The sequence below is a fragment of the Melanotaenia boesemani genome, chromosome 17 (assembly GCF_017639745.1).
Source record: "Melanotaenia boesemani isolate fMelBoe1 chromosome 17, fMelBoe1.pri, whole genome shotgun sequence".
Lineage (NCBI taxonomy): Eukaryota > Metazoa > Chordata > Actinopteri > Atheriniformes > Melanotaeniidae > Melanotaenia > Melanotaenia boesemani.
The window spans coordinates 26820128-26833768 of NC_055698.1; the positions used below are offsets into that span (position 1 = coordinate 26820128).

Sequence of the window (13641 nt, forward strand, 5' to 3'; positions counted from 1 at the left end):
CTATTGACAAGCAGTTTTATTAAATTACTCCCCCAAAAAATTTATTTCCAGCAAAAATCGCAAATTTTACATTCACCCTGAACATATTAAACTTAATATTGTATTTATATTCCTGTAAAACAATTACATAGAACTACAGCAGAAAAAGAAATATAGACTGAATAAAGGAGAATCAACTGGAGCATCTGACATAAACTAATAATGTTAATGATGTTCTCATCAGTGAGGATGGAACATGATACCATGTAGAGGACAGCTGCAGCTGACTGACTGTGTGTGTTTGCATATGTGTCCTGCCTCTCTGCTCCCAGCTGTTAAGAGGTCAGTGTTGATCAGTGGCTGTTCAGACCTTTCAGAGACACTGAACACACCAGCAGCACAATGATGATGTCACTGACTCTACTGCTGACCACCCTGGGGCTCCTTGTTCAGGGTGAGACTCTCTTGTGGAAACTTTGCTTCAGGATGCAACCAGGTTCACCACAATGATGTTCTGCTGTGATGGAGAAACACTGAAACAAGCAGCTTTCACCTTCTTCTATCTATTCTCCATCTTAAAGAAATAATCCTCTTCTTTGGATGATGATATATTTTCTTCAAGCTTTATTTGTCTCAATAACTCTTCTTTGTCTTTTCATGTGTTCCAGGTTTATCAGGACAAATCAGTCTGGTTCAGACTCCTGGAGCTCAGTCTGTTACTCCAGGACAGACTGTCTCCATTAAATGTAAAGTTAGTCCAGGTCCAAATTATTGCTTCAACTGGTACCTTCAAAAACCAGGAGAAGACAACTTTTAGGATTAATTAAAAGACAACTTTCTTTTTTATTACCACATGACAGAATCTGTCAAATGCTTCCACTCTAAAAATGTTTGATACACATTACTTTTCCACTTTTACATTTCATAAAGGTTTTTCTTTTCTTTTTTTTAAAGATTTTATGCATTACATCAGTTTACATCTAGCATCAATATTGAGTAATAAAGAGAAAACATAAATGGTATGAGATTTATTTTGAAATGTTTTTATTATTATCAATAATATCACCAGAGTATCCCCAGAGCCATCAGTTTTCCCCAGAGCCATCAGTGCCCTGAACTCCCATGAACAAATCAAACAATAAGGAGAACACACTCAACAATAAGAAGACGAATCATCACACACACATGTGCAGTAGACTGCAACAAGTATTATACCACTGTGAAACTTGAACCTCATTGTGCAATACAATACTTCTAAGTGCAATACATTCAAACTGTAAATATATGTATCTGTTTTTAGTACTTACCATATTTTTATTCTACTTTAAGTATTTTATTTCTATTTATTTCCTCCTTTTGCCCTTATTCTTAATATTTTTGGTATTCTTTTTATTCTGATGCAAACACCATAAGGAGTAGCACCCCCTAATCTCGTTGTATGCTCTGGTTTACAATGACAATAAAGGCTTTCTGATTCTGATTCTGATTCTGAGTAAAATCAGTCATATCCATCTCTGAAACATTATTTTTAGAAATTTTTATTCGTTTGAAATATAAACACAATGCCATAAGAAAGAAAATATGCTAAATTCTATGGTGAAAGAACAAAATAGAGAGAAAGAAAGAAAACAGACTGAGAGATGTAAAGGAATCAGATTCCCAGTGAGTCAGGTCTGTACTGGGAACACTGGTCTCTCCTCAGTGTCTCTGAGAGTGGAGTCTGGGAGCCCTGGGTGGCCTCACAGGTCACAGAGCCCACCTTCCTCCACTGGTCTGCAGGGACCCTCAGGGTGCTGCTCCAGCTGTAGTGGCCGTCCTTCTGCAGCACCCCGGGGCTCCTGCTCTCCTCATAGCTGCTGCTGCTGCTGCCGTCCACCTTCCAGGACAGACTCCAGTCTGAGGGGAAGCCCTTGTTGGCCAGACATGTAAGTGTGGCATGGCCCTTCTTTATCTCCTCACTAGAGGGGGGCAGCACCGTCAGGGTGGGACGGGCATCACCTAGGAGACACCAATCAGATTAGAGGACAGGAACCACACAGCTGTCAATCAAACAGCAGACATCTTTACTGTGAGAAAGTTGATTTTCTCCTTTAAGAAGTTTCTACCAGATGTTTTCCTGCTCCAACAATCACTGACTCACATTGTTTCACTTCCCTTTTAGAAACCTCTCATGCATTTCAGCTCAGAATCAGTTTGAAAAACGTTCAGACTTTTACATGTTTTTACTTTGGTTCCAATTAAAATGAAAATAAATAAATAAAAATAAAAAGCAACTCAGGAAAATCTACAGCTCACAACTTTATAAGAAAACTTCGAAATGAGAATATCATTTCCAGATTTAATTGTTCTGTAGATGTTTAAAATTTTCTTTTTTCTGTTTTAGAAAAAGTTTTAATGTTACAAACAAATGAAGCCAAACAAAAATGATTAACATGGATTTTCATAGAAACGTGGAAGAATTTTAGTAAAGCTGATCTCCAATTCGTTTTTATAGAAATATTTCTTCTTAAACAAAAAAATATATTTCTTTCTTTCTGCTTCAGAGAAACATTAAAGTAAAAAAGAAAAAGCTGATTTAACAATACAGTCATGTTAAATAAAAGCTAAACTTACTTCCAAGCTCCAGTCTGGTTCCTCCACCAAAAGTCCACCACAGTGATACAAACTCATTGAACCGCCGTACAAAAACCTTTGACTAACAAAGACACGGCTCTCTAACTCTGGAACAAACAATGCAGCATGTTTTTATTTAGAAATTTATTTATTTCCCCAAAGACTTTGTTTTCATTGAAAATATAAACAAATAAATCTGATTTAGATAAAATTTAAGATTAAACTAATCAACTAAATGACTCTTTGCAAAAAATATTGTGGGAAGAAAGAAGAAATAATGAATTTAAAAAGTGGGTGAACATGGTTGTGCTGGTGGAGTGGATTTTAATGAACTGCAAGATCAGCAGTTTGATCCCAGGATTTTCCATAATCCTCATCATTGGACACTGAACCCCACATCGTCCCCGATCATATGTAAACTTTTTCTCTACAACATAAACTCTCAAATGTTAATCTGAATCTAAAATTATTACAACATAATATTAATATAAACTAAATGATTCATTGATAAGCATCATCATCATTTTGATCCAAGTCCCTGTTGGAGTGAGTCAGCAGATTTCCATAGAGAGCCACTTTGCATCAGCAGCACCATGCTCCAGTGCTCTGGGAGAGTTTATAGTCCTGAGAGTTGAAGACTGGATGACTGACAGCTGTCCTTCATGACAACAGAAGACACAGAAATCCTCCTCATGAAAAACATGACTTTGATCTGCGTCCTCATCTGGACTCTCCTCTGCTGCTGCTTCACAGGTAAAGTCCAGAGAATCAAACTCCTCTCCTCTATGAACATCCGTCCCTCTGAAATGAAGCCGACTAAACCATGAAGCTGCTTTATGTTTTTGTCTCTGTATCCTCAGAGTCCAGAGGACAGGTCACAGTGACTCAGCCTGCAGCAGTGACATCTGATCTGGGACGAACCGTCACCATCACATGTAAAACCAATCAGAATGTTCATATTTGGCGTGGCAACCATCTTTTAGCCTGGTACCAACAGAAAGATGGACAAACTCCTAAACTCCTCATATACGATGTTAGCAGCAGAGTATCAGGGATTCCAAGTCATTTTACAGGCAGTGGATCAAACTCTGACTTCACTCTGACCATCAGTGGAGTTCAGACTGAAGATGCTGCAGTTTATTACTGTCAGAGTTTTCACTACATCAACAGTCAGCGGGTGTTCACACAGTGAAAAACAGTCGTACAAAAACCTCCTTCAGACTGAATAGAATGTGAACTCTCAGATGTGGAGACTGTTGCAGTTCGCTGCACAAACACACACAGAAACACACACACTCTAACACACACCAATGCTTCAATGACAAGACACACTTCTAAAGAAAATTTTGGATAAAATCTTGATTCAGAATTTTTCTAATCATCATCCACGATTTACTAAAACTTTTAAACAGAATTAATTTTAACAAATTTGTCACAGAGAAAATTCCTTTGACCTCAGCTTCACAGTTAATTTGCACAGTTTTAATGTATGTAAATATATAACCTGGGAAAAAAAGTTATGTATTAAAAATATATTTAAAGATTTATTCCTCAGTCAGACTGAAGTGAAACTCTGTGAGTGGGTTTGTGTCTCCAGAGCTTTAGTGATAAATTAATACTTTGGAGGACTATATGAGATAAAATTGTTTTTATGGAAATATATCTAAGTATAAATCAGATTTAAATCAGATTTTATTTATTGATAATGTTAAATGAATCAATGATAGATAAAATTCCTTATTGTGACTGTTGAACTTGTGTTTACAGTAAAACATAAGAAACCATGAGTTCAAAAAACAGATAAATGAAAAATATTTCATAATAAGAAACCTAATTATCAAATATAAGTAGAAAAAAAAAGAAAGAGGCTGCACGGTGGTGTGGTGGTTAGCACCGCAGCCTCACAGCAAGAAGGTCGCCGGTTCAAATGTTGGCTGGGGGGGGGGGTTCAAACCTTGAGGACGGTGGCCTTTCTGTGTGGAGTTTGCATGTTCTCCCCATGTATGCGTGGGTTCTCTCTGGGTTCTCCGGCTTCCTCCCACCGTCCAAAGACATGCATGATAGATTAATTGGTTACTCTAAATTCTCCCTAGGAGAGAGTGTGTGTGTGAATGGCTGGTTGTCTGTCTGTGTTGGCCCTGCAACAGACTGGTGACCTGTCCAGGGTTTACCCTGCCTCTCGCCTGCTAAAATGCTGGGATAGGCTCCAGCTCACCCGCGACCCATAATGGAATAAGCGGTCAAGATAATGGATGGATGGATGAATAAAAAGAAATAAATAAATGCCTCAAATATAAAACCATTATACTACATATGATTGGAAATTCATCATGACTAATCTGATGTCATCAAGGCTGCAACTAATTTAAAATTTTTAACAATTAACACATAAATTATCGTCGTCATCTTTCAATTTATTCCCCTGTTCACTGAAAAGCTGAACAACTGTAATATATGGAAACATTCATCTGCTGAAGATGTTCATGCAATTTTATAAATGTCCAAATACATTAATGAATGAATCATGAAGACTTGAAGAAAACTCAATTGATTGCTAACAGCTGTTCCTACATGAAGTTGAGACAAATTCATTTAACTGTACCTGAAAGAAAACTTTCATATGTTGTGGTTCTGTTGTGGAAATTTCATATTATTCCCTTTATTATATTGTGTCTACTGATCCCTCTCAGGGTAAACAGGTTGTTTACGTTCTTGGTAATTAAGTTTAATACTGAGTAGCCTGTTGCTATCGTAAATGGATGCATTCTTTAGAACAGTTCGCTCTGACCTGTGTGACTTATCTGATACCAGCCAGGCGCCTCAGGATGACCCAGTCGGGCATCCTGCCTTAATGTCACTGGGGTTGTTTATGTGCTCAATAAACTGAAAAAGCTCATTAGGTTTGCTGAAGTGTCTAATCCTGTGTGAGGAACAGACAATCTCTTTGTTTGTATTTCATGATGTGCTGTGACATGATCATTCTGCTTAAAAGATGCTGCATGTGTGTTTCTTATCAGATTCTTTTCAGATCTTTGTGCTGTCAGACCTCTGAGCAGTCTCTCAGGAATTGCAATTCTATTCTTTCTATTCTTCCTATTCTTTCTATTCTTTGTATTTTAATTCTGTGTTCGAATAAACTTGTAATCATTCTTCACTTCAGAACCAGACTCCTCAATCCTTGACAGAGTAACTTTTTTTGCCTCAACAGTTCTGAACTACAATAAATTCCTAGAATCAGCATCTCTTCACGACACATGACTGATTTACTCGGTGAAATGCAGCAGTCAGTTCAGTTTCTGTTCAGTGTGACTGAGGGAGGTTTTTGTACGACTGTTTTTACAGTGTGAACACATCTTTACTGTTGATGCTATGAAAACTCAGACAGTAACAAACTGCAGCATCTTCAGCCTGAAATCTGCTGATGGTCAGAGTGAAGTCGCTCCCAGAGTTTGTTCCACTAAAAAAAAAATCAGAAAATCCAGACTGACGACTGAAACAAGCAGCTTTCACCTTTTTCCATCTACACCTATCATATAAAAATTATTCTCTTCATTTTAGATATCTATCACTTGTACTGGATTTCTTTTAGATATTTTTCTTTTTATTCATGTTTTTCCAGGATCATCAAGTCAAGTTACTGTCATTTAGATTCCTGGATGAGATGGTACCTTCAGAAAGGTACCTTCTGTAGGAGTAAGTTCAAAAGCAGGCAAGTTCCCACACCATTTTATATTGGTTTTTTTAAATGTTTTTTTTAGGTTGGATTGGGGTTTGTAAAGCTTAATACTTAATATAATCACCCTAACACGCAAATTAGATCAGGAAAACTCGTTTTTTTTAAAAGACAAAGCACTATTAATGGAAATAAAATGATATTTCAGATTGAAATCAGACATGCTGAGTCAGCTTAACATGCAGTGAACTGGCAGCCATTTTATGTTGACATTTACCACTCCATCACAATGAAAATGGTGTATGAAATATATACAAATTTGAAGTTGTTTTAAACTTTAAATTATTAATTTCTAGTAAAGGAGACTTTATTGGTGGGAAAACACAAGATTTTTAGAAATTATTGGTCAAATTGTGTGCATATTGTCTGTGACGGGGTGGTACAATAATGACTCCTGGGTCTGAATAAATATAGGTAATATTAATATTACAGGTAATATTAAGAAGTGTTTTATACCTGAGGTGTAAAATGTGTTCTTTTGGAGTTTAAACCTATCTTTTATATTAAGGATTTCTTAAAATGTTTTTTGTCCTTGATGAAATCTTTTAAAGTACAAAGTGGAAATAGCACCCGTTTCACAGAATGACTCAAAAACAGTCGTACAAAAACTTCCCTCAATCAGACTGAGTAGAAACTGAACTGACTGCTGCAGAGACTGATAACAATTCACCAATAATACACTCCTAAACACACTCACATATTCAGACACATTGTTCCACCAAAATGAATAAAACATTGCAGGTCATTTTATTCTAGTTTAAAGTTTATTTATCTTATATTTCAATATAAACCTAAAAAGATTTTTTCTGTAAATCACATCAGTTCAGTTTTCCAGCTTAGTCACAGAGTTCATCATGAGGTCTCCAAAACCATGACGACAATAATATGACAGAAATATCAAAGTCAGTCTCTGATTTCAATAAAGATTTTACATATTTATGATCACATATCAAACCAACCTGTTCTTCAGTGTATTTAATTAACGTTTTCTCTGCCTCAGTCCATGAATAAGCAGCACATATTAAAAAGTAAACACAGATCAGCTGTCTGCAGCAAGGTTATTATAGTTAACGAAAACTAACGAAAAAACGAAAAATAAAAATAAAAAAAACATTCTAGTTAACTGAAATAAAAATAAAAACGAGAGTTTTTAAAAAAACGAAAACTAACTGAAACTGTATTGTGTGTTTACAAAACGAACTAAAACTAACTAAAATTAAAGCAAAAATGTCCTTCGTTTTCGTTTTTTGTAAATTTATTTCATACATAAGGCTTTGGGGTTGATATGAAATCTATTTACTTCGCTCTGCCGGATTTACGCCAGGTGTCTGCGTCGTACGGCCGTGACGTCACGTGTCAACAGCGTGTCCGCCCGCGCCGGCTAGCGTGATGCTACGGAGAAAGTTAGGAGAAGCGAGGAGAGTCCTATTTGGGATTTCTTTCGTTATGACCATGTCAAAGATGAAGTGTCTTGTTGAAGAAGCAGGTGGTACAATATGTGGAAGGAAAGACCACAAATCTGAAAATCCATTTGAAAAGCTGCACATGAAGGTTAACCAGGAGCACCTGGACCAGGTAGCCTTTCTGCCTCCCTCCACGGATTGATAAGCTTCAGCCAGGCCAAGCAGCATGGGGAGGGAACGTGAGTTACAGACACACTCTCAGTTACACACACACAGAGTCTCGCACATGCACACACATACGCAAACAGACCTACACATACAGTCACACACAAAATCTTGAAAAGCTGAATTTGAGAGGCTTAAATTAGTTTTTGTTTAGTGTTGGACAGCAGGTTATGTATGTTTAGCATAGAAGGAAAGGCAGTTTATTTGTACAGCACATTTCATATACAGGACAATTCAAAGTGCTTTACATAAAACAAAAGCATTAAAGATATTAAGAAATAGTAAAAGGCAGCAGCACATAGCAAGAATCACAATAAAATCATAAATTACATTAAAATGATTAAAAGCAAGATGAGTTAAAAAGCTAACATGCAGATTTCATGCATAGGTGCATGAGAAAAGAAATGTTTTTAACCAGGATTTAAAAATGTCTACATTTGGGGAAAGTTTAATCTCCACTGGCAGTTTGTTCCATTTGTTTGCAGCATAACAGCTAAATGCTGCTTCTCCATGTTTAGTCTGGACTCTGGTCTGGACTAGTTGACCAGAGTCTTTGGATCTAAGAGCTCTGCTAGGTTTATATTCTCTGAGCATATCACAGATGTATTCTGGGCCTAAACCATTCTGGGATTTGTAAACAATCAGAAGGGTTTTAAAATCTATTCTGTGACTGACTGAGAAACCAGTGTAAAGATGTTAAACTGGTGTGATGTGTTCAGATCTCTTAGTTCTGGTTAAAACTCTAGCAGCAGCGTTCTGGATGAGCTGCAGATGTTTAATGCTCTTTTTAGGAAGTCCTGCTAAAAGAACATTACAGTAATCCAGCCTACTGGAGATGGATTCATGGATGATTTTCTCCTGGTCTTTCTGGGAAACTAAACTTTTAATTCTGAAAAAAAAGCACATCAGCATCCAGCTTAGTCTACCTGTAGAAAAATATATGGGTATACAGTTATTACCTTACTTACCCTTTATAGCCTACCTGTGGGGACAAATTGGTATACACATTCCTTACTTATCCTCAAAAGATATATATTTTATGATTCTCAACGTGTGTTAATGTTTTTGGTTATTATTATTATTATTATTATTATTATTATTATTATTATTATTATTATTATTGTTGGAGGCTGGAATAACAATCCCAGTGCAGGGCAATTCCAGGACATTTTTCACTGTCTGATGGTCCATTGTGGTGTCACACCAAGTGGGTTAGGCAACGTGGCAGCGCAAGATGAGACTGTGTCCCGATCAGCTGCGGATGTTCACTGCTGTAATGGCAGAGGAAGAGCTCCAGTCATGTGTGTGACCACAGCACATTGCTGAAACCCAATTTGGAATTGAGAACCAACATTTCATGCTTTTGTTTTTTGGCTCTGTATTTCTCAAACTAAGACTGCACCACATTGCAAAACTACCGTGGAGTTGAGAGCGCCAGCACATGCAAGGTCTTTGTTATGTTTAAGTTAAAGAGCATAATAAAATGATTTCGGCATGAAAGCATGAATTTCCATTGTGTACAAGTGACCTGTATCATAACTGTGTTTCTGCTATTTGTAACAAACCAAACCGTGAGAAAATTGGTTAAAAGCTAGGGGTGGCGTGGCTCAGTACGGTAGAGTGGTCACCTTGTAACCCAAGGGTTGCCGGTTTGGTCCTCGGCCAAGTTCAGTTCATGTCCAGGTGTCCTTGGGCAAGACACCAAACCCCTAATTGCTCCTGATGGGTTGTGGTTGAGTGCCTTGCATGGCAGCTTCCACCATCAGTGCATGAATGTGTGTGTGAATGGGTGAATGTGATGTATAATGTAAAGCGTTAAGGGTATCATTACAGTATAGCGTTATATAAATACGGACCACTTTACCATTCATGGAGTTGCGATGATTGTAGTTGGGCATACACTTTAGAAATGAATGCACTGGAGGAGCATGGGACACCCATCCAAGATGGTGGCCATGTTGATTGTGGGCTCCAATAGTCAGTGTCAGTCTCTGAGGCGTCTATGTATATATATATCTATGTACATGCTCCACTCTGTGCTGTAGTCTATGCATTTGTAATAAAACAGTGCCATTGAAATAGTGAAAGAAAGAAAGAACGAACGAATGAACCTGTGCGTTACAATAAGACAGACTAGTGTCTATATTTATTAATATATAAACTATCTATGAAACTATCAGTGTATATCCATACATATCCCACCTGGTTGTGGTGGTGTCCATGGGGTTAACAATCCAGGACAATACTAGACTAACAAAGAAAATTACTGTTCCTGCCATTCATTACACTTTGACAGATTATGCGAGACAACAGGTCCAGACAGGTCCATGACTACCATGGATTAGAACTGCTGTGTGATCTTTCTTAGTGACTGTGTCATGAAAAGCAGCAATCTTTGTGAAATGTAAATAGTTTATATGTGTTTACACTTCTTTCTCAAAACTATAAATGTTTACAACTGTGTTTATATTGTAAATAGTTTATTAAACTATTTACAATATAACAACCCACTACTACATGCTATAGTAGGTTGTTTTTGGGTTTTTGGGTTTGTGATTGGGTTGTGATTGTGCCACTTTTGTCTTTTAACCTTTTCCATCAAAGAATCCTTTCACACATGATCACACGTAAAAAATGGGGTAATATGGATTTACATGCATGAAGACATGGGAGTTTTGGGGAGAAATCTATGTGTGTAAATCGAATTTCTCATAATCTAAAAATGGAAGTTATCCGATAATGGATATTAGATTTTGCTGTTTACGTGATAACATAAATTATCTAATATAACTCTAGGAATCACGTAATGATCAGATTTTTGGTGTGCATGTAAATGGTTTCAATGACTTCAGTTCTTTATTTTACTTAAAATTTTGGCACATCCAAGTACTGATTTTACTGAGGCCCACATTAAACTTTGCATGGGACCAGAGTCCCTGTGGAGGTAGTAATATAGCTGAGTGTTGTCAGCTATGATATAATATTTGGTTTGTTTCTATGATAAAAGCTAGTGGAAACATACAGATGCTGAACATTTGGAGCCCAAAATGGCACCATAGGGAACTCAACTTGTGGTTACCAATTGACACAAGGATTCAAACCAATTCAAAACTGGATGAGACTCTCAGTATTAGAGGATTGTCAGTTTGGAAAAGTTGGGAGGATGTGTGAGAGGTCACCCATGCAAAACAGGGACAGGAGAAAAGAGAATTTATTAATTGAATCAGCTCCAAGCACACGCTATATTGTTCATTTTAAAATGGTTTAAGCGTGTTGACAAATATTCTTAAATCTGATTGAAAAGCTTCTGATTTGAGATTTAAACAAATTATGAGGCATATGAAACCCCCAAATTAAACAAATTATACAGAAACTATACGGAAAGTACAGAAGTTTGAAAAGATCAGTGTTTTAAAAACAAGCAGTTTAAGTGGTCAGTTCACTGAGACCCCTTATGATTCCCTCACTGAATGTACTGATCAGGAATGCAGCAATGTAAAAATGTTAGAATAAAATCTTCAATAATTCATAACTTTCTAACATCAACAACATAAAATGTCCATCAAACATGTAAAAGTTTACACCACCCCTCTCAGTTTAATCTGATGATGATTCACTGAAGCATTTTAATCTGACTGAAAACTTAATCTGATTAAAAGTGGTTCTTTTTAACACAGGTATTGATGTCTTGACACAAATATAATACAATATGATGTCTAAATTAACTTACATGTGACATCAACTTCACATTCTCTGCTGCAGGTGGACTGACAGCAAATTAAAATGAGTTGGTCCATAAATTCAGTCGACCAGTTAGCATATTACTTGATCATCATTTGTGTTCACCAGTAAAATCTATTCAACTTCTGTTCAACTAAATGGGGAAAGCCATTTACAAATATGTAATTCATACCACAGGAGGGCAGAAAGTTTCTATTTTTACCACGAGTCAAAAGAAAACAGTGCATCTCAAATCAATGGCTGTCTGGAAATTACAGTTTCTTAGACCCTGGTCCTCTGTCACATCTTTTAAGAGACCATGCTGAATCATGTTAAAATATTATGTTTTATTTATTTTAGAAAAAAATCTAATTGCTGTATGTACAACTGTAACTATAGGCAACATGAGACAGCGTTTCAGACCAGAGTCAGTCCAAGTGGTTTTATAAAGAAACTTAACACACACACATAAACATCCACATCCATCCCAGGATGTACAGGTGAAGCTAAATAAAATTAGAACCTCAGGCAAAACCTAATTTGTTTTAGCAATTCAACTTAAAAGGGAAAACTAACATGTTATATAGACCTATTACATGCAAAGTGAGATATTTCAAGCATTTATTCATTAAAATTTTGATGATTATGACTTATGGCTTCATTATGTCCTAATTAAGTAGATAAAATAGATTTGAATTGATCATTTTCAATTCGATGTAGTGTTACATGCATTCAGCAGGGCACTGCAGGGAATTGAACCCCATCTCATTTCTGAGAGTACCATTACCAGTGCCTTTTGCTTTTTTTCTTTTTTCTTTTTTATGGGGGTGGGGGGGTGGGGTCGGGGGGGTTGTTATTTTTGGGGGGTGTTAGTTTTTTTTTTTTTTTTTTTTTTTTTTTTTTTTCTCATTTGTTTGTTTTTGTCTTTTTTGGGCCAAAACACTAGCTTAAATACCCTGTCGCAGGCATGTTAGCATCAGCAATGAAAGGTGCGGTCAGTTCTAGAACACTGACATCAAAGAAAGTTCTAGAATCGTCTTTCATTCTAATTTTTAGACACCTTGTTTTGTGATAGACTTGTATCTTCAAAATGAATTCTGCTATACTTGTAAAATACTGAAAATATTTCAATATTTCATTAGATTTTGCCTCAGTTCTCTTTAGATGACAGGTATAAATAAATGTATTCTCATTTTTTAACTTATTAACCAATTATTATAGAGGTTGTTTTTAGTTAATACTTATTGATTACTCTTTTATCAAAAAGATGCATTACTTAAAATAGTTTTGTGTATTGTTAACAGCTAATGCTTAATAGAAGCTTGATCATAGCATTATAATTTATTTATATTACATTGGTATTTTGCATTGCATTTTTGTTATTGTTATTACCTACTTTTTATTATAGTTTCCTTTTGCATTTTTACTATAACTTGCAGTTATTTTTCAAGATAGCGCAACTCCGAGAAGGAGGAGAGATTCTACCAAGCAACACTCATTTTAGATGTAGCAACCAATCCCTGTATAGCTTAGAGGTGGTTTATAAACTGGGTTCAGGAAGTTAGTGGAGTTCTGATCTGGACGCAGACAGCAGAATTCCTTTCTCTGTAACCAGGGAAAGGGTTTATCTTAGCCTGAAACACAGCTCTGTTCGCCCATTTCCAAGTATATAAATATATAAATATCTCAACTTGAGAGAAGTTGTTTGTCATCCATGGGCCAAATCAACGAGCATTAGAAGAAAACTTTGAAGGATAAAAGAGGTAATTGTGTGTGGGAATAGCACTTGCAACATATTACAAGGCTTTTTCTCCTTCTCCTATTTGATATTAGAACATTCCCGGTCCTGAAGGAACTCAAAAGTTGTCCAGAGTCTATATTCTTTGATAACAATAAACGCCAATTAGAGCCGATGCAGACAGTGCTAACACACATTTTGCACCGGACCACCATCTTGTCTTAGATGTA

The 13641-nt window shown here is 36.4% G+C and overlaps 1 gene segment (V, D, J or C); it reads right to left on the minus strand.

The window, feature by feature from the left end:
• Positions 1-1540: 1540 nt before the first annotated feature.
• LOC121656380 lies at positions 1541-10175 on the minus strand. The segment is given in 4 exon segments: positions 1541-1977; positions 2593-2627; positions 5939-6049; positions 10156-10175. Coding segments are annotated over 4 exon segments (513 nt in total).
• Positions 10176-13641: the final 3466 nt, after the last annotated feature.